The sequence below is a fragment of the Aphelocoma coerulescens genome, chromosome 5 (assembly GCF_041296385.1).
Source record: "Aphelocoma coerulescens isolate FSJ_1873_10779 chromosome 5, UR_Acoe_1.0, whole genome shotgun sequence".
NCBI lineage: Eukaryota > Metazoa > Chordata > Aves > Passeriformes > Corvidae > Aphelocoma > Aphelocoma coerulescens.
The window spans coordinates 16,037,530-16,059,055 of record NC_091019.1 but is presented as its reverse complement, the minus strand read 5'-3'; the positions used below and the strand labels follow the sequence as shown (position 1 = coordinate 16,059,055).

General features: G+C 39.7%; 1 protein-coding gene across 2 annotated transcripts; it reads left to right on the top strand.

Annotated features, from left to right (window-relative positions):
* The first annotated feature begins 305 nt into the window (after positions 1-305).
* Positions 306-19,653, top strand: COPB1 (COPI coat complex subunit beta 1). 2 transcript variants are annotated; one of them, XM_069016827.1, is made up of 22 exons: positions 306-410; positions 2,892-3,043; positions 3,748-3,977; positions 4,688-4,857; positions 5,057-5,171; positions 5,734-5,826; positions 7,010-7,147; positions 8,164-8,283; positions 8,670-8,777; positions 8,868-9,014; positions 9,416-9,561; positions 10,570-10,666; positions 11,283-11,443; positions 11,990-12,110; positions 12,467-12,694; positions 12,870-13,049; positions 13,847-13,991; positions 15,413-15,532; positions 15,853-15,998; positions 17,229-17,318; positions 18,047-18,202; positions 19,318-19,653. In XM_069016827.1, exons 2-22 carry the CDS (start codon positions 2,953-2,955, stop codon positions 19,375-19,377), a joined length of 2,862 nt encoding a protein of 953 aa, XP_068872928.1. In that variant the 5' UTR covers positions 306-410; positions 2,892-2,952; the 3' UTR covers positions 19,378-19,653. The 2 variants fall into 2 exon arrangements, with proteins under 2 accessions (XP_068872928.1, XP_068872929.1); XM_069016828.1 differs by having other exon boundaries at positions 310-425.
* Positions 19,654-21,526: the final 1,873 nt, after the last annotated feature.

The following is a 21,526-nucleotide window of genomic DNA, read 5'->3' as shown; positions in this document are numbered from 1 at the left end:
TTTTCTTATTTATTTTTCTCTTTATTATTTCCCACACCCCCCCTTTTTTTGTCCTTTTTTTTTTGTTGTTGTTACTTATTATCTATCTATCTATCTGTCTGTCTGTCTGTCTAATCTGTGCGGGGTTTTTAAGCTTAGTTTCGGCCGCTATTTCCCGGTGTTTTCCTGCATCCCGAGGATTCCCGGTCTCCCTCTCCCCGCTGCCCCTCAGGCCCGTGACGTCACAGGGCCCCTCCTCGCGCGGGGAGGCACCGCCCCTTCCCCCCTTCGCGCTGGCGGGAGGCGTGTCCCGCTGCGGCCGCCGTACGCGCGATGTGGCTGGGGCGGGCCCGGCTCCACGTCAGCCATCGCCGGAGCGGCAGCGCCGCGGGCTCAGCTCCGCACCGGGACCGGCCCGACCCCACCGCCCAGTACGGAGCCGCACGGTCGGGCCGCGGCGGCCTCGCGGGGCCGGGGGGAAGGGGCGAGCGCCGCCCCTCCGCTGGGTGCCGCAGGCCCGAGGCCTCAGGGCCCCGCCGGCATCTTCCCGGTGGCCCCCGGCAGGGCCCCGGGGTCGCGGGGCGGTTGTGGGAGGGTTTGTGGCACGGAGAGGGCTGAGGGGCTGTGGGGTCTCGGGGTTTGCTCAGGGGAATGGCAAGCGGACGCCGGCATTGAGGCAAGTTTTGCCTCGTAGCTTAAAATGCCCGGGTTTGGGCTAGAAGTAGGAACTCGGACATTAAGGGAGAAATACCCCTCAGCTGGCTCTAAATTTGTCGGGGTTTTTTAGTAAACGTTTTTAACACTCTGTATTATAGTTGGGCATCAGTAAAACGGTGTATTGTTAGGGTTTTGGTTCATAAGGTGCCTCCGTTCCTAAGGCACCCCAGGGATGTAGGTGGCGAGCAGGCGTGGCTTTTTGTCTTCCCGGCTCTGCAAACTCTGTAACTTTCGATCTCCTTGGGTGCCAGACTCTGGCACAGGTTGCCCAGAGAAGTTGTGGATGCCTCTGGATCCCTGGAAGCGTTCAAGGCCAGGTTGGATGGGGCTCTGAGCAACCTGGTCTGGCAGAAGGTGTCCCTGCTCATGGCACGAGGTTGGAATTAATTCATCTTTAAGGTCCCTTCCAACCCAAACCATTCTATGGCTCACCGCAGGTGACAGAAATACTACTGCTGGAGAGTTAAAACAGCACCTGCATCTGTGTCCGTGTGGATTCTGAAAGATCAAACTGATTTCAAGTCTTGGTGCCTTTCAAGGAGGAAAACTTGGTGGTGGTTCTCCCTGCCAAGTCTCCCAGCTGTGCCTTTTGGGAGGGTTGTTTTTCACTGCTGCTTTTCAGAGCCCAAAGTGCACTCATTTATCACACTTCAGAGACATGTTTGACCGTGATTTTGGAAATTTCTGCAGCTGAGGTCTTTGTATGAGTAAAGATACGTGCCCTGCTTTTACAAAGATATACTTTATGGTCTGTGTCAGTTGTTCTTGTAGGTGAAGGTGCTGGCTGCAGGGCTTTGAGGCGGGAGTTCTGGGTAACAACATCAGAAAAAATAAGCAAAAAAGCTGCTGTTGAGGCAAGAAAACAGTGGGAAAGACCTCTGAGTTCATCAAATCCAACCTTTGACTGATCTCCACCTTTTCACCTAGGGCATGGCGCTAAGTGCCACATCCAGTCATTTCTTGAAGGAGTGGTTTATGTAGATATTTGTAAACAACAAGCTTGAGTGATCTAGTCCTTAAGATACAGAATTCATAATGGAAAGAGGAGCGTTTCCTTGAAAAGTTGTATTGCAGTTATTTTTTGAGGTAGTTGCGGTGCTGATTGAGGTGAGTTGTTTTCTTGTGTGGAAAGAGGCAGCAGCCCAGGTTAACACAACTTCCCTGCTCCCCGTTCTGGGTGAGGTTCTCTGGGTGCCCATTTGATGGGAAAAGGGAGTCTAAGACTTGTAGACAATTAATATCAATAAAAGCTAATTTATTTTGGCACAATTTCTGTAGAAAGTACAAAATTGCTCACGTAATAAACAGTAACAGTTTTCTTTGCTGTGCTGGTCAGTGTAGTATCATAGCATTAGCCAAGCAAGCTCAAGCTTGAGCTTTTTTCATTGCTTAAAAGATAGAGTAAAAAGGTTGATTTGATCCTAGATGTCTATTATATAAAGAATAAACAAACATGAGAATGAGAATTGAACTTAATAGCAAATTTTATTACCTGGACTACCATGCACACAGCAGCTTTGATAGATCTGTAGCCTTCTTGTCCTTTTTCACCATAAAAAGACTTGGTTTCCTCATTAGTGCATAGTGGAGACAGTAGAGTTTAGCTGATCTGATGATCCCTGGCAGGTAAAATGCTCCTCTCTCCATCACATTGTCTTTTCTCCCATCCTTGGTCTCTGCTCTGTTGGATCACATGCTCATCTTCAAAGCTTCCTTCATAGACTGATTCAACTTGTTGATCAAGTCAAGAACTTTATCTTTTCTTTTTTTCCTTTTTCTGTGAAGTTTCTCAGCTGATTTTGCAGTTTGGATCAGTCCACCTGGTGAGGCACACAAGCTGGGAAGGTAATAGGATTGTACAGCCAGGATCAGGGGATGATTCTGTGAGGGAGAAGCTGCTGCATCCATTCACTTTCAGTCAGGTGCCCTGTACACTTCTGTTTTTCCTGACTGTGCCCAAAATGTTTGAAAGATTTTATTCTTTTTTTGATTGTCTCTGAAAAATGTCATGCTCTTCATCTTTGTGGTGCTAACGGGAATATTTTAGGGTAACAGCAAAGTGAGAAGGCTTTTGAATGTGGCTTCTCAAGAAACCCAGCAATGCCTTCAAGCCATTGAGTCAGTTATAATAATGTTTTTGTGTTTGTTAATAAAATCTTTTAACTTTGGGATGGCTTTGTTTGCTTGGTTTTTAGGTTGTCTGACATTTGTGTGAACATAATTCTTCCCTTGAGAGAACTCCTGTAACCAAGAGCCATGACTGCTGCAGAGAATGTGTGTTACACGTTAATCAACGTTCCCATGGATTCAGAGCCACCTTCTGAAATCAGCTTAAAAAATGATCTAGGCAAGTATTGACAGTGACTGAAGGATACTCCTTCTTACCTGAATTATTCTCTCATTGTGCCTTTCCTAGAATTTTGTTTACGTTTTAGAAACTCAAGTCTGTTTGATGTTTATTTTCTGTTGACTTTTGAAAGCTGTATGTTCCTCTCTTTGCTGCGTTTTGAGAAACTTTGTGATACTATCTTCTGTGCTTTGGTCTCCTCCCCAGTCTGTGCAAAATCTGAAATCTTTTTTTTTTTGAGAATTTTAAGTAATACCTGTTTGGGCTGAGGCAGATTTGAGCAGATTTTTTGGAATAAGCAACAAATTGTGTTGTCATTTGTTCAATGCACTGTGGAATGTGCTGGCCAAAACAGCAGTGTTAGTATCTGGTATATGTGTGACATCAGAGCACATTGTAGTATCCTGGTATAAATTTAAGCATTGAAACAGCCTTGGAATTTGAACTCTTTCAATTCCAATGTATTGATCTCAGACTAAGTTGGAATTCCATGCTTATTTTTAAGTATCTCTTTCTTCCTCTTCTTTATCCTTTAATAGAATAAGGTCATGAGTTTTATTGATATGGTCTTGATATTGATATGGTCTATTGATATGATTTCGCTCCTTCAGAGGGGTTTGTGTCTTCTGACACTGAAGATCAATATTCTTGTTAAACTAACTGTGACACGTCAGCCTTCCTCACTTCATTTCCTCCTCCTCCAGAAAAAGGAGATGTCAAGTTGAAGACGGAGGCCTTGAAGAAAGTAATCATTATGATTCTGAATGGTGAGAAACTGCCTGGGCTCCTGATGACCATCATACGTTTTGTGCTGCCTCTCCAAGACCATACTATCAAAAAGCTGCTGCTTGTCTTTTGGGAGATCGTGCCAAAGACCACTCCAGATGGCAGGCTCCTGCAGGAAATGATCCTCGTGTGCGATGCATACAGAAAGGTAGCCTCTTGTTTATTTCATTGGTTGTGTTCCTGTGCTGAATCTTTATAGAAGGGGTATCATTTTGTGTTATTGAATAAATATAAACATGGTTTATGCTCAGCATTTCCTTCCTAACAGTTGTGTCTCAGTGCTTCAGAGCTGGATGACTGCAGATAGGCAGCAGACCTACTACCAAGGAGTTTTGTGTTCTTTTACTGTTACGACTTAAAAATTTAGTGCTCCTTGTTTCCATGTCAGTGAACATTAAAGGTGAGGGGTAACTTAATTATCATCTTCAAGGTGTCTTGGGACAAGCCATGGATTATAAAAGGACACTGTTGTGGTATATTTGGGAAACTCTTTCATAAAGATATTAAAGACCTTCAACTTTGGGAATGGGTTGGAAACAGATAAGCTAATATATACAAGAAGTTAGTACCCAGTGTGCAGGAATGCCCACAGGCTGAGCTTTCACAGCCGTGGTAATCGGAGAAAATAAATACAATACAGAAAAAAATCCTACAGGCTTTGTAAGTTTTACTGCTCAGAAACACGTTTCTAAATATTGTGGAAATGTTTTCTTTAGGAAAACATTTCTTGAGAAGACAATGAGGTGTCTTCATGGATGTTGAGAACTTGGACCATGGGAAAGCTGCGCATGGGAGAAGGTTGCAAGTGCATTCATCTGGAGAGTCTGTAATTTCAAATATGTTCCTTGTTGCTTTTAGGATCTTCAGCACCCAAATGAGTTTATCCGAGGCTCCACTCTCCGTTTTCTCTGCAAGCTGAAGGAAGCAGAGCTGCTGGAGCCGTTGATGCCGGCCATCCGCGCGTGCCTGGAGCACCGGCACAGCTACGTGCGCAGGAACGCCGTCCTGGCAATTTACACCATCTACAGGCAAGTGCAGAAACAATTCACAGTCCTGCATGCACAAGACCAAGGCTGCCTTTAGTTTTGGAGAACTCAAATATTTATCAATCCTTGGTGTGGTGTTTAGAATTCTTATGTTTGTTTGCCTTTTCTCCTCGATCTATGGGCATCCTGGGGTTCTACTCCTTACCAGTAGCTCTTTTAATCACGATTTTTTCTTGTAAAGGAACTTTGAACATCTTATACCTGATGCTCCTGAATTGATCCATGATTTCTTGGTGAATGAGAAAGATGCAAGCTGCAAAAGAAATGCATTTATGATGCTAATTCATGCAGATCAGGTAAGGATGCCTGCCCTCAAAATCATTTGGTTTAATAATTGTAAATATGCTGGGTAACTAGCCAGTAGTTTGTTGGTAGTATAAACTGCTTGTATTCATAAAAAGCCCATGTGTGATAGATAGTGTTAATGCTTTTGTGGGGTATTTGGTACTGATAATATAGGTTTTTAGTGCTCCCTTTATTTTAAAGGAGAACTACTCTGTTTGGTGAAGGTGCTGAAAAATGTGAGCTTAACAACATTGAGAAATGCCCCATTATCTACTGTTCTAAAGCTTTTGTAGTTGCATGAGAAAGAAATGGCAGTTTCTATCTAGTGTTTTGGATTATTTGCTCTACAGGCAATTGTCTTTTGTGCCTAATTACCGTTAGTTTGTCTCTTTTTGTCCTCTCTAGACAGGATGGATTATTTTGCTCTTCAGGTCTACAGTGTTTTCCTAAATTGTTGAAGTGTTGCATAAAGGCTGTTTCGTGTTTTGATTTTTAGAATGTGTGTTGATTTAAAATTCAACTGAGTGAGCAGATTCTGAATAACTTAAAATAATTTATTTTCTATTTGTGTAGGATCGAGCTTTGGATTATTTGAGTACCTGTATTGACCAAGTGCAGACCTTTGGTGACATCCTGCAGTTGGTTATTGTTGAACTAATTTACAAGGTAAAAGGGAAATATTGTGGCACATTTAAAATAAATGCACATGTTGGATTATATTAGACTGTTTTTTAAAAGGGATAGACTGTTGCCAGAAAAGGCATCGTAGCTGCCTTTTAGTCCACGTCAGGAATATGTCATTGCTTAATACAGCTGAAAAAGATTTGTCTCTTGAAATGATAAAGAGCTCAAGTGTGCACAGTAGAGAGCAATATGTCTCACATGATTTGCTGTGATGGGGACTGCGTTATTAGACTGAACTTCGTGGCCATGAGCAGGTATCTCTTACAGAAGCTGGTAGAGGCTCTGCCTTTCCTTTTGATGGGAGATTTTAAGATGCTGCAGCATAGCACAGAGTTGTTGAGAACAGCTTTTGAAGAGCTGTTGTAATTAGATTTTTGCAGCTGTGAATGACACTTCCTGTCACCATGTGCCGGTTTGGCCAAATTTAGAAATATGTCCTCTGAGAGAAGGCAGGTTACAAACCACCCCTCCCCCACCAGGTTCAGGAAAAAAGAAACTTTTCCTCGAAGGAAAGTGAAAGAGATAAAAACTATTTATTTAACAAACACACGGGAGAAGGATAATAATGCTAAATAATAAAAATCTCTCGCTGTGGAGAAAAACCTGGGAAAGTGTCAGAGTCTTCCTTTAGGTCTCCTTGGAGCTGGGGCTTGGCCCAGGGCCAGGCCCTCAGTGGAAAGTCCTCCCGATGTGCTCTGATATTGAAGCAGTCCAGGAGAAAAAGGGAAAAAATCCGAAATTCTAGGAAAAAACAAAAGTTTAACTCTCCGTCTCTCTCTGGAGAAAAAGAAACTGAAAAGCTGGCCAAAAGCTGTCTGGAAAGCAGCAAGCTGGGTGCTTCCCTCTGCTCTTGCTCTCCTGCCACAGCTGAAAAAAAGGCTCTATCTCTGTGTGACCCTGAACAAGCTGCAGCCTGCTTTGAAGAAGTTTTGCTCAGGTTTTCCTCCCCCCTCTCAGGCTCAGTTTAAAGGCATAAAAAGGCACAAAATTAGTTCCTGGGCATAGGGCAGCAATATGGGATACACATCATAAAATCACCCCAAGACACACCAGAAAAGGTTGTCACCTTTTGCTTAATTTCTCCTCTCTGTGAGATAGTGGAGCAGGTAAGCTGTAGGATTGCTCTTTTCTTTATGTGCCAACTGTGGATCATTCTTTTATCGAGGTCTGCCACGCAAATCCATCGGAGAGAGCTCGGTTCATTCGCTGCATCTACAACCTGCTGCAGTCCTCAAGTCCTGCGGTGAAGTATGAGGCTGCAGGTACTCTGGTCACACTCTCCAGTGCACCCACAGCAATCAAGGTATGAAAGTGTGGGTTTCAGCTCTTCAGTAGCGTCTAATGCACTGAAATGAACACTGTGCTGCATGTTGATACTTTGAAGGAGTGAAGGCTTTCGTAACATGGGCTGTGCAACACTTCTCATGTGAAACTCTATCTTAAAGTATCTCTTAGAACTGGTCACAAAAAAAGACTGTGCAGGCCTGGAGCTAGTGGACATCATGTCGCTTTGGTAGGGGACAGGCTTGCATACTCTGCAGAGTGTTGGACCAACCTACAGTCTGCTTGGCCTACTTAGCAAAGCAGATTACAGCTGAAGATTTCACAGATTGGATTAAATTTTTTCCTTGTGAATATGACTTGTTTCAGACCAGGGTAGAAGCATAAAACAGTGAAGATTCATGTAGATTACTGATTGACCTGGGGTTCTTAGTTTTATGTTTGTACAGCTGATTATTTAAGATCACTCAGAAATTTTGAACTTGTATGGAAATTTCAAAGATAGGTTATGCATAGATTTAAAGCACTGTAAATAGTAGTTTCCAAAGGTCAGGGGAAGTATGAATTCCAACCTTCTTGGTTTGGCATACCCATTTTTGTTGAGTAGACACACTGTACGTAGAAGCTGTCATTAAAACCGTATCTAGCTAGGCTAACACCGACAACTCTTTTAAGGTGGTTTTCATGCCCTGTTGCATATTTCAGCTGACCCAAAGCATGTCAGATAATCTATTTTACGTCTTTCTTTGCATTTGAAATCATCTGTGTATTGTAAATTGATGTCATTGTGAACCTTCATATGTGATTGTTCCGGTTTGGCCAAATTTAGAAATAAAATAAGAAATATTTTGTAACGTGGTGGTAGAATCAGTTTATGATGGACCAAAAAATTTTAAAGTTTGTGTGTCAGGTTAATTTCTATGCCAACTTTGAGCAGCTGCTTTAATAGTAAAATAGGAGTCTTTTCCTCAATTTCGGAAATTTTCCAGTTTTTGCTCTTCACTACTTAAAAAATGGTTTTGATCCTTTTAATTTTAGGCTGCTGCCCAATGCTACATAGATTTGATTATTAAAGAAAGTGATAATAATGTGAAACTGATTGTCTTGGATCGGTTGATTGAGTTAAAGGAGCATCCCTCCCATGAACGAGTGTTGCAGGTATGTGAGCTGTCTCTTTTCCTGCAAGCCTTAGGAAGGAAAAGCCTTCAATAACAGAGCTTTCAGGTTTTTGCAATGTACGGAGAAAAATACTTCTTAAGTTTCAATTTTCTGTTGGTATGTTTTTGGTCAAAACATATTGGATGCACTTTTATGTTTACAACTTGGTGCTTTTATTGTCTGCATAAGAATTAACGAGACTTCTGTGTAAATGTAGAATGTATTAAATGAGCACTGAGAAATTCTAATGCCCATTGCTTGCTTGTCAGTAGGTCATATATTATGTATCCAGAAAGGCTTTGAAAATCACTGAGGACTGAAAATTAGAACTGTACGAAAAGGAAGTAATTTAAAACAGCAAAGTACTTATTTTGTTACTGTTTCAGGATCTAGTTATGGACATCCTCAGAGTGTTGAGCACCCCAGATCTAGAAGTACGCAAAAAGACCCTTCAGCTGGCTCTGGATCTTGTGTCTTCAAGAAATGTGGAGGAGGTAAATTACATGTACTTTTGATTCATTACACTATTATTTTTCTTTTGAAAAATGGCACTTTGTAAAAATTTGGTTTGATCTTTTCTGCAGCTTGTGATTGTTCTGAAGAAGGAAGTGATTAAAACTAATAATGTGACGGAGCACGAAGATACAGACAAGTACAGACAGCTCCTGGTTCGGACACTGCATTCCTGTAGTGTTCGCTTCCCAGACATGGCTGCCAACGTTATTCCAGTGGTATGCAAATGCTTCATTATGTTGTCATTAAGTGTGTTATACCTATACTCAACACCTGCAGATTGCTGAAGCTGAGGTGTTCCTAATAGTGGCTTCACAGAAGCAATACTATTTTTAATTCCTAAAGAAACATAGGACTTTTGATGCTGTAATTATTTGTCTTCCGAGACTATTTTTAAATATTTTTGAAGAACATGAGCTGAAGAGGACCTTTAAAAGTGCAATAATTTGTATCACTAGCAAAACAGTTTGGGATTATGATTATTGATGCTTGTCTGGAATGTACTTAAGGTTGTTTGACTTCAGTTTTGTTTCATGGGAGATACATAAGCATAGAAGGGAAGTATTGTACAAACTTATCTGTGCTGCTGTTTGTGATGACGTTCACCCTTCTGTGGCAGCTGATGGAGTTCCTTAGTGATAACAACGAAGCAGCAGCTGCTGATGTCCTGGAGTTTGTGCGGGAAGCGATCCAGAGATTTGATAACCTCAGACCTCTTATTGTTGAGAAGATGCTCGAAGTCTTTCACGCTATTAAATCTGTCAAGTGAGTCCAAAATATGATATCAAACAGACTTTGGAGCACCTGGTGGCTCACTTGTATTGAATGTATTTTGTCATGAAATATGTACCAAAATCCATGCGACCTACACAGAGAGTGACTGAATCTGAGATATTTTGAGGTAGAGGATTTCTAGGTACAGCTTCCTTCTTGCCTGCTTGTACAAGAGATAAATTGGGTGTTTGTTGCATTGAATAAAGAAAATAAATTCAATTTTAATTTCTATAATGCAGTTGATAATTGTGATTCCACTTGCTAGGAAATAGCATTGTTGATGAAGGCCAGCCATAAAGTAATATATTGGTTAAAACAGAATTCCTAAAGAATTTTATGCTTGTAGGCAACTGGAAATACTGTACATTTATTAGAAAACCCAATCTAACATAGACTGAGCTTTGCAAACAATAAAGCTGTTTTAGTACCTTTCAGGGCTCCAAACACTTGGTTTGCTGATGGATCTGTAAAAGTTAAGTCAAATGAGAATTTCTCTGTATCAGAAGAGCACTCTGTCATTCTCCTAATACAGAGAAAACTCTGAATCCCACCTCCACTGTAATCTCATTAAATGGGAAAAAAAACCCCTCTGAACCTTTGCTATTTTTTTCCTAATTTTCATTCTTGTTCTGGTTTTTCATTTTCTTCTGTATAATGGAAAAATTAGTTTGTCTCAGTTAAATGGAGAATTTAGAGCTGACTTTATTCACATGCAGTAGAGTATTTCATTATGATCACAATGAAATTTAATTTTGTGTATGTCAGGATTAACACAGATGGAAATAAATTTGTAGCAGAGAATACATCTAATTTGAGGTACTTGTTTGTGAGTTTACTGAGGCCAAAAGGATAATTGCTTTTGATTTAACCTGCTTTTGTCAGTTGTGTCCTTTTGAATTTGTCAAGACTGGCCTTTACCAACTGACCATAAATCAGTTATCTTGGTGTTAGTTTGAGTATATCATGAAAGCATGATTTAAATTAGTGTTCTTTTTTCAGGATTTATCGAGGAGCGTTATGGATCCTGGGAGAATATTGCAGCACAAAGGAGGATATACAGAGTGTCATGACAGAGGTTCGCAGATCACTCGGAGAGGTGTGTGTACTTCGGGGTTTTTGTGTTTACTGGCTCTTTGTGGTTGGTCCTGCCATTATTTTAAAATACCTTTTTCTTGGAAAACCACTGGGTTTTCTAAGAAAAAGGTGTTTTAGAAAGACCAAGTAAGATGCAGCAGTGTTTTGAGGACTTCTGATGTGTAATGACGTGCACAGGAAATCTTAAGTAAAAAGCAGTCAGAGTTTTGCGTTTGTTATTCATTTTTTTCAAGTAGCATACTTGAGCTGAGAATAAATGATGTCTATTAAAGGAAGAGTTGAGAAATTCCTTATTTCAGAAAATTATTGCAAATTGGAAAATTATGATTTAATATATCCAGTAGCAAAGAAAGTATGTTACGTCTGGGTTGTTCTGAGGGAAAGACTTCTCTGACAAAACCTAATTCATTAATGAGAGTTTTATTGCATGTGTAGGAAGCATCTGTATGTATTTCAACATCTGCTTATCCCCTAAATTCTCCCCAAAATGTTGCACTGTAGCTGACCTTTTGCTTATAAAAACTTAAGTAATGCAGGTAATTTTTATTAAAACCTTCTGCATAAGAAAACTGCATCTTTTATTTTAATTGTAACAATTGCTTCCTGCTCATTTCTAGATCCCAATAGTAGAATCTGAAATCAAGAAAGAAGCTGGTGAGCTCAAACCTGAAGAAGAGGTGTCTGTGGGTCCAGCCCAAAAATTGGTGACAGAAATGGGCACTTATGCAACACAAAGTGCTCTTAGCAGTTCCCGACCTGCCAAAAAGGAAGAAGACAGGTATTTGTGATTTCATGCTTGGCCAGGAATGATTTGGTTAATTTTTATCTTCTTTTATTTGAGTGGTATTATCACTCATACAGAGTTCAGTGGTTGAGGGAATTTCCTGTTTTAAGGTATTATCCCAACTAGATAGTATCCCACAGGAAGTTGCCCAATTGCTTAGGATTTAGTAATCAAAACTTACTGCATAAATAAGAACTTTATTAATTATGCTATCCTAAATTTTAGTTGATTTTTCTTAATATGTAAAGCTCTCTCACAATTTTAGTTGGATACAGAGATGTTGTCCTTTTAGATTAAAACATTTTCTTCCCTTGATATCACCTTGCACTACTACACCTCTCTCTCCCTAGTCCATGTGGAAATGACTGTGTGACTTGTGAAAATCTTTATATCTGGAAAATTACTTTGAGAAGGAAAAAACCCAACCTTGTGAGGTGTTTCAAGCTTTTACTTGTACAGTATGAAAGTTAAGGTATCAAGAGAAGTAGGCTAAAGATTGTAATCCAAAAGTAGTTTTCTGATGATCATTTGTCTTTGCAGACCTCCATTACGAGGGTTCCTGCTGGATGGAGATTTCTTTGTTGCAGCTTCCCTTGCTACAACTTTAACCAAGATTGCTTTACGTTATGTGTCCCTAGTTCAGGAAAAGAAGAAACAAAATGTGAGTCATCTCTTGTGTTTTCCCATTCAAGGAAGTGCTGCTTGTGGCTTCTTTTCTTTTAAACAGGTGCAAAATGGGTTAAGTCCAAAATGAAGTGCCAGTTATGCGATTGGATAATAATGATAGTTTGGGTCACAAACAGGACCTGCTTTCCAGCCACTCTGTCTAGACAGTGTCTAAATCATTCTGCTTGGTTTCAGATAACAAGTACTAAAAAACTAAGTAATCTGCTCAGAGATGTTATAATTTGATTAATGGGCACCTTTTTTAAAATAAGTCAGAAGTCAACATTTCTTTAAAGCTGTGGAAAATGCAATAACCTTCTTCCATTCTCTTTTCTTTGTCCTCCTTCTCAGTCCTTTAATGCTGAAGCTATGCTGCTGATGGCCACTATTCTCCATTTGGGAAAGTCTTCTCTTCCCAAGAAGCCAATTACAGATGATGATGTGGATCGTATTTCGTTGTGTCTGAAAGTGTTGTCAGAGTGTTCTCCTCTCATGAATGACATTTTCAACAAAGAATGCAGGCAGTCCCTCTCTCATATGCTGTCAGCCAAGCTAGAAGAAGAAAAACTTTCCCAGAAGGTGAGCTATTATAAGTGTGTAACCATAAACACTTGGAGTTTTCTATGGATGTTCACATCCAAGCTGGTCCCAGAGATGTTGCCATTTGATTCTGTTAGTCAGCCATTATTTGACTGCTTTTCTGTGCTAAAGAACGGAATTCACTGTGAATTCTTGAATTATTCTCTTCCTGCAGAAAGAATCTGAGAAGAGGAATGTGACGATTCAGCCAGATGATCCCATTTCCTTCATGCAGCTTACTGCTAAAAATGAAACGAGCTCAAAAGAAGACCAGTTCCAGCTTAGCCTTCTTGCAGCAATGGGAAACACACAGAGGAAAGAGGCTGCTGATCCTCTTGCTTCCAAGCTTAATAAGGTAGTGGGAAATCAGTGTTTTAATTGTATACATGGGATCACTTTGGGAATTGCAGGCTGGAACTGATGAACCAGACTATCTGGTTGATTGGGAAGACCCAGGTATATCCTGGTTGGGATCAGGAGAAAAAGAAAAGCACTTGTGCTTATAGTTGTTACCTTCTCAAATGGAATGGGGACTCACAAGAAGGAGACTTGGGAGAGTGCTGAGCTGGTGGAATATAGAGAAGAAACTAGGATTTAATGGTTTGAAGATCCCAATAAGGTTCACATGGAAGGGAGCCGGGATGTCACAAGTGATTAAGAACCCCTTTCTTTGGATGCTATCCTACTGCCAAAGCATCCTTATTTAACTCTTTATGCCCTTTTTTTCTACTGATTACCAGAACCTGCTGAGGAGGTTTAAAGAGAAGAAATCACTTGATTAATTCATTAGTTAAGAGTTAAACCCCCAGACTTTTAAAGACTGGATAAATTCTTTTTGATGTTTAAAATTACCTTTTCATTTTAAGTCAGCATTTCCTTGTCCTACTGATCATCTTAAGGATAAATGGCATTACAGTTCATATTTTAGAAACTTGTCAGTTCAGAATACATTTCATCTGGAGAGGTTTTATAATTGTACTGTGTGTGCAGGGGGACGTGTGAAGGAAAGCTACTTATTTTGGAGGCTCGTATTAAAGAAGAATGGATTTAATTGTACTTTATTACTTTTTTCTTATTTTTTGTCATTGTTGGACTTGATTCTGTATTTTAAACTGGTTTCTGAGAAGGCAAATCCCTTGGCTTGTGTCACAGGTTACTCAGCTGACAGGTTTCTCAGACCCTGTCTATGCAGAAGCTTATGTCCACGTCAATCAGTACGACATTGTGCTGGACGTGCTTGTGGTCAACCAGACCAGTGACACTCTGCAGAACTGCACCCTGGAGCTGGCCACGCTGGGTAAGGAGGGCTGGACTGCTGCAGACAAAGCAGCTCTGAGGTTTTGGGCATTGGGCTGTAAGAAATTCCTGAAACACCTCCAAAGTGATGCCAGTTAGTTGCCATTTTGAAAGTGTGTTTTTGAATGCCTTTAAAAATACACTTTTTTTATATGATTGGTGGAAGTCTTGTATGTATTGACACTGACAGTGGTATCTGATGATATAAACCACAGTCAGATTTTATCACTAAAAACATAGCATTCATTTCCCCTTCTCATTGTTTTCCTGAAATATAGACAGGTTTTTTTGATGTACTTATTTTCCATTGTGCTGCTACCATAGACAGGAATATAAAAATAGGTCAAAATCCCAACTGATATGGAGCAGAAAGCCGTCTGCCCTGGGTGGTTTTTGCACTCAGCCTGAAGTATTTAAGTACTGCATTCACCCAGCTGAAACCATTCCCTGTACCAAGAGCTGTACCAGAGTCTTGCTTGAACAATACTGAGGCTTCATTAACTTCTCTTAGAGGCATCACTGGAGCAGATAATTCAAGAGCAGTAACCAGTTTCTTATTAGTTGTCCTCTGCTTTGGCAGTCAGGAGCTGAAATACATTTACAATATGCTGGGAGAACTCATGTACTTTTCACTATTGTAAATATGACTGGAGGGGGCATAGCCTTTCTCCTAAAATTTTGTAAATCATTTGATGGGACTAATGATGGAAATAAATAAAATGGATGCATTATTTAATAGGTTGTATTTTTCTATTTGTCAGCTCAGTAAAGTGGAATTCTGTATTTCCCAGCTAAGGTACTACAAAAGCTGACTTGAGGCATTACTCCTGTGCGTAGAGCTCATGCTGTTCATGCTGTGTTCTCAAATTGCAGTTTAATAGAACTTAGGAGTCTTTACAGTTGCTTGCTGAAGGATTAGTAAAAATGCATCCCTTAGTGTTTCCTTGGAGCAATTATATTCAGGATCAAGGGGATACTTTGACCTGTTTATAAATAGCTTAGTGCCTGTAGTGCTGGACGTTGTACTTCGGGTTTGAGGCACTTGACTGTAGGGTTAGGTCTTATGATGTTGTCAGTGATTAAAACACAAGGTAGAATTAACCATTTCCTTGCTAAATAATTAATATTAAACTTGATCCAAAGGCGATTTCGGTCAGTACTTGCATTTGTTTTCAGTGGGGTTTGGGCAAACACAGCAATATTTTAACTGAAATTTGTATGTAATGTAATTTATCTTGCAATTAGAAAACTATAAAGGACAACCAATTCCAACTCAACTAATTTCTTTATGGTGGTGTTTAGTGCAGTTCTGTCGATACAAAAATTGAATGGCAAGAAAATAAAAAGATGTTGTTCCAATAGCTAAACTCATTTTGTACTGCTAATGTTCCCTGATCCCCATCTTCAAATTTCTTTACACAGGTGACTTGAAACTTGTGGAAAAACCATCTCCTCTGACACTCGCTCCACATGATTTTGCAAACATTAAAGCTAATGTCAAAGTCGCTTCAACAGAAAATGGAATAATTTTTGGTAATGTTGGTAAGTAAACAACTCTGTGCAAAATTAACATGAATGTGTTGCGTTTTTAACTGCTTAATGAGCTCAAAAATAAGTAAAACACTTCATACTGGGACAAAAAATTAAACTACCACGTAAGAATACTTAGTGATGGTTTAAAAAAAATATCTATATCACTGTTACTTAAAACCATCATAGAACGTGCTGCCTTTAGGATGATTGTCAGCATGAGATTGAGCAAGGGTTGACTGTTGTTCACTGGCAGGTGGTAACTCAGCGCCCTTATTAAGTGCAAATTCACTTTTTGGAAGCTTCAGGTGGTTTTGTGTGTTCTCTTGCAGTGTATGATGTCTCTGGAGCAGCCAGCGACAGAAACTGTGTGGTTCTCAGCGATATTCACATCGACATAATGGATTACATCCAGCCTGCTTCCTGTACAGATGCTGAGTTCAGACAGATGTGGGCAGAATTTGAGTGGGAAAACAAAGTTAGTTTTGTTTTTTGTATGTTACTTTGTCGATGAGGTACAATTCTTGTTCTACAGCAGCTCATTACAGCAGCATTATCTATTGCCGCATAAACCTCATTCAACATCCTCATTGCATGTTTGCCTCAAGTAGCTTACTCTCTTACAGCTATCTTATCAGTTTCACAAGCTTAGCAATGCAATAACTTGGTGTTTTGGCTTGCAAAAGAGGTTGTGTGCATTGAGCTTTACCTCTTGTTTGGAAGCTGTCCAAACTGGCTGGTGATTGGTGTGTATTTTGGCTCAAAGGTGAGAGGCAACAAGTGTAAGTTTATGCTGAGGCTGCAGAATTACTCATGCTGCTCAGCCTCTCCAGTTCTGAATTACTTGTCTTTTGGGTGGCAAGGGACCTTTTAAAGGTCATTTAGTCCAGCCTTCTGCCAGGGGGACAGGAATAACTTTCTTTCACCTTGCAGTACAGCTGTAGCATAAAGTTGTGGGTGCTGTGTGAGACCAACAAGACAGTGGGTACACTTCATCGTAATTGAGGGTGCCCAAACCTAAAGAAAGGGTTTAAGGGAGGTAATACAATATAAGGATAGAGTAGAAAGATTAAACCAGAATGGGAGATATTTTACATGAACTGCAGCCTTGTTTAGTACATAGGTGTGCTCACTTGAAGCTAGATTTAAATGTCTTGAGGGAAACTTGTGCATGATAAATTATAATACATGGTATATGAAGCCTTAGCAGTTTGTAAACTCCTTGTAAGAGATGTGTTAAAAACCAATTTAGACAAGACCTATAATATTCAATATGATGAAGCCAAGGCAGCACAGAGAGCCTTGTTGCTAGAAGGGGAAGATGAAAGTAATCTTTATCACAGGTTAAAAGCAAACTTTGGACTAGGTATCTCTATTTCTTGTTCTGGCAATGTGTAAACTGTATTCAGACAAGGGGTCCACTGTTTGATGTAGAGAATCTAGATGTTCTACAGATTATCATATTCATCCAATATATTTTAGAAACCATGGTAATAAGATTAAATTCTCCATCTTAACAAGTGGATGGCAGGAGGGGAAGACTTCCTATGATGCCACCACATAGTGGGAAGTGCATCCAGCTTACTGAGTGTGCTGTTCCTCAAGGAGCAATGCAGAAGTGATCTCCTTTATAGAGCCCTGAAGAAGAGATTTCAGAAATACTTGAGGTGCTAATAAAAGTAATTGCCTTTTTTTTTTCTTCTTAAAGGTAACAGTGAATACAAATATCATTGATTTAAATGAATACTTACAGCACATACTGAAGTCAACCAATATGAAATGCCTGACTCCAGAGAAGGTGAGCTATTTTCTGGAGATTTTTAGATACCTTTTTTAGTTCCTGTGCTTTATTGTTTAATTTGGTCAGCATTTGTTATTAATGTAGCTGCTTACAATATGAAATAGTACATATACTTCAAAGTTTTTAAATGAGCGGTCTGAAATGGGTACAAGCAAATAAATACTATCAAAATTCTCTGTTGTCCCAAGCTGGAAAATCAGAATGTCTGTTTTGATTCATAGTAGCTAAGCTGTGGTATAGACTTGATGGGCCGTCTGTTTATATCAAGGATTTTTTTGTAGCTCCAAATTTCTTCCTTCTCTGACAAAATTTACCTTTCCTTCGCCTATTTAGCCTTTTTATTGTAAAGAAAAATAAATATATAGAATAGCTACTTGCTGTTAAGATATAGCATGTGTGACAGCTATTGGCTAATACATGTATCATAGCCAAATTAAGTATAGTAGCTATTGAGCTTCTTTGCCATTTTGCTGTAGGTTAAAACAAACCATAAAATGCCCTTCTGTCTTGTCTTGATGAATTTTGTAGACTGCATTATTTCCAATATTAATTGTAGGAAAAGGCCACCACTTTCCCAGTGCATGATTCCCACACGTTACAAAACATTGCAGATGAAGAAAGAAGTTTAAACATGATACATTGACAACTGCCTAGCTAAAGTAGGGTGAACTAAACTGTGTTTAGAGGATTTTGGTTTTTTACGAGTTCCCCTATGCTTTCCATAGGCTCTCTCAGGCTATTGTGGCTTTATGGCAGCCAATCTTTATGCCCGTTCCATATTCGGAGAAGATGCCCTGGCCAATGTGAGCATTGAGAAGCCAATTCACCTGGGGCCAGAGGCGCCTGTCACAGGTCACATACGGATCCGGGCCAAGAGTCAGGTAACAGGGCTTGGCAGTTTTAGGACAATGTACCAAACACTCTTAAAAATCGATGGATTTTTTACAGTCTTTTCTCCTGGTGTGTTACCATAAAATAGGCCTTTGCGCCAGGATTCCCCAATTTTGTCCATAGAGCTGCAAATAGGATGGGATATTTTATTTGCTTTTAAATAAAGAGCGAATATGCCCCAGGGTTGCATGATGTTTTTCCTACCAAATTACATGTTTCAGCTGTCACACAACAAGGAAATTTTATGCATGTAATTGCTGTTCACTGATTCTTTTTAAAAACAAACCCCAGGTTTTTTAGTAGGAATGTTTTCTGTAGGCATATGAGTCTGCTTTGGATTTTAGAATTTCTACCTCCCAACTGAAAATAAAAGAATGGGATTTTGAGCAAATAAAGTAAACCAATGTACAATAGAAGTACTTTAAACAGTGTACAATAAAGGAGTACCTAAGAGTTTTCACATTCAAGCCATTTTGTTTATGTGATGTCACTGTAAAGATTTTGGACTGGTTTAAATTAAAGTTTCTGATATGTTACAGTGCCATTTTTACATAAGACTGCATTCAGTAACGTATGCAGCATGGTTTCATCTTGAAATCATCGTGCTATTGAATATGTGGATTTATTAATGCAGTTTCTTTTGAGAGTTCCTCAGTTTCTATGCAATATTAATATGGCTCTGTGATTAAATTATTTTCCATAGCCTTGGTGCGCTGAGTGTGCTGATATCAGCACTGGGACTTTCAACAGTTGAGTTTCAGTAACTGGACTGGCAGTTTTAATTTCTCCCCTGGCAGTCCTCTTTCAGTTGGTGGGAGGTCAAAAGGTTAAAGCTGGTTTTGTTCTGCTTTTCAGGTTGCTAGCACATGTAAAAGTTCCCAGCTCAATTAAGTTTGATTGTTTCAACAACATATTGTAGACCTAACCTTTACCAAGTGTTGAGGGAGTGACCACTATGACATGTACACAGTGAACAGCTAGAAATTTCCATGCCACTGACTTCATAGATTTCTATATATGGAACTTCCATTTTAATGTAGATGGGATAAAGTTATTTTCAAGTGAAGTATTTGTGTCATGATTGTTGTCTTTCTTTTCCTTACAGGGAATGGCCCTGAGTCTTGGAGATAAGATCAATCTTTCTCAGAAGAAGACAAGTTTATAAATTTTACCTAATGTCTTTACAGGTCTTTTACAATTTAACCTTAGGTATGTGGCTTTTGGGATCCAGAACATCTTATATTCTTCAGTGTTCTGTAATTATAGAAGCCAAGCTTTTGAGCTGAAAGCATTCCAGCAGATAATTTATAGGTTCTCCATGATTGATATTGAGCAAACTTTTAAATCTCCAGGGTTTTTTTTCTTTGTCCTGGAAGTCATGTTTTCTTTGTCTCTAATATATACTGATGCTCACAGTACAATAAACAAATTATGCCAGTACTGTTTTGTCTCTAAATTATAATCTCTGTATTCTCTGATCGGTATTGAATATCTGCCCAGGGGTATTTTGATACTCTGAGAAAGTTGGAGTCTGTACTAGCTTGAGTGTTTACAATAATGCCTAGGCCTGAATTTGTGAATGTGTGATCACGATTCTTAAAATACACTGGTATAGCTGGGAGAATATAAATTTGCCAGCTAAATTAAAGGCTGTATATAATAGCTTGGCACAGACAAGCTTGTAGTACCAAAAAAGAGACTGTCAAAATTCAGCTCTTGCCAGCAAGTTGTAGAACCTTAAACTTTGTTTCTGAAGTGCTTTCCTAACGTTGTTATCCCGAGTAACATAACATTGCTGGTGGTGTTCTTATTTTTCAGTTCATGTGGAAAAGACAGCCAAGTGCAGTGTTAAAGCTGTAGCAGCATAAGCAGTTTTTCAGTGAATGCAGCCATTAGCCACGTGTGTGAGCTCAGGAAGGAAAGATTCAGACTCATGAGCTTGCAGTGAATTGAGCTAAGTTGAAAATGAAGAGTTGTGACTGAAGGTCAGGTCAGGATGTTGAAGTGAGTTAACACCATTTGGGTACTCAATCTTACGCAAATTAGCAGTGGATTCAAACATATAACCATTAGGTTGCAAATACTGTCAGCTGAATCTATTCAGTGTTAATTCTGAATTTGTTAAATTGTTGCAAGCTTTTACTTCTACAGAAGAGTGTCCAGAGCCAGCAGTACTTTTCCAGTTGGCTGAAAGTCCTGCTGCTGGATTTCCACAGCTGTGACCTGCTCCAGAAGGACAGAAGAGAATATTCCAAGTAGCTGATTCCCAAAACATTTAATGCCTCAGTGACGAAAATACTTACTTTTCTTTCTGAATAAGCACAAGGAACACACATGTAAATTCTGAAATGAAATAGTCTGGCCTACTGTATTTTATCTGACTAAAGGATGGCCCTAGAAGTGCAATGCAAAACCTGAGAATGGTTTTGCTGAATTAGCTATTTGTTTTGCATGTTTTAAAATCCCTATTTGATTCTGCCATTATTTTGGTTTTTAATGAAAGCTTCAGCTCATGCATAACATGATAGCAGCAAGAGCTGAAGCTCTGAGGATGCAGAGCTGCTTTGATAATGTACTTATGTCTCTGCATGATCCCACAGCAGTTGTATTCCCTGTCTAGGAAGTTATGCCAGATTCACAAGGATGTAGTAGAGATAATCAAATTGTGATCTTAACTGCTTAAAACTTCCTAATTTGGGGGTGAGAGGTGGTGATGGGAGAAAAGCATTAGGAGTGTGTTCTATGGGAGCTCCTGTGAAGTTCCATGGGTATCAGTGTGCTGCTTTGGGGTGAGTGTGGGGGATCTCATTCTGCAATCACTTAAAGCCAAACCAAGATAAAAGAAAATCCTAGGAGTCCAGTGGATGGTTTCATCTCTCCATGAAGACACTGTGAGTTGTAAGACACTAGCAGAGACTGAGTCATAGCTCTTTGTGTACTGACTGGTTTGGATGGGGTGGATTTGGTGACCACAGCCAAGGAAGGGATGTTTTTGGAGAAGGATAATGATTTCCAGTATGTGTTATCCAAGCCATGTTTCAGTCACAATCTGCTCTCCTCATAGGAGAATAGAAAAACATTCTGGCACGTGCGGACATCCATATTTCAAATGGCTCTTAGTCAGCTGGGAGTGGAACATAATTTTGTTTAGGATATTTTTTGCTATCAGGATTTTATGGAAGGACATGGAAACACCTGTGCAGCAGAAGCTGCCGTGACTTTAGGATTCATTTTCCACCTGCCAGGCTTTTCAGTAGCTCTCCTGCAGATTTTGTACAGACGTTCTCATTGATGGCATGCATTTTTTTAGTAGC

What these genes read in the sequence shown, in the direction of transcription:
- COPB1 (XM_069016827.1), top strand. Translation starts at nt 2,953, where the DNA reads ATGACTGCTGCAGAGAATGTGTGTTACACGTTAATCAACGTTCCCATG. An exon ending in CCCATGAACGAGTGTTGCAG is followed by an intron (nt 8,284 to 8,669) that starts GTATGTGAGCTG and finishes TTACTGTTTCAG; the next exon opens with GATCTAGTTATGGACATCCT. An exon ending in CTGCCAACGTTATTCCAGTG is followed by an intron (nt 9,015 to 9,415) that starts GTATGCAAATGC and finishes CTTCTGTGGCAG; the next exon opens with CTGATGGAGTTCCTTAGTGA.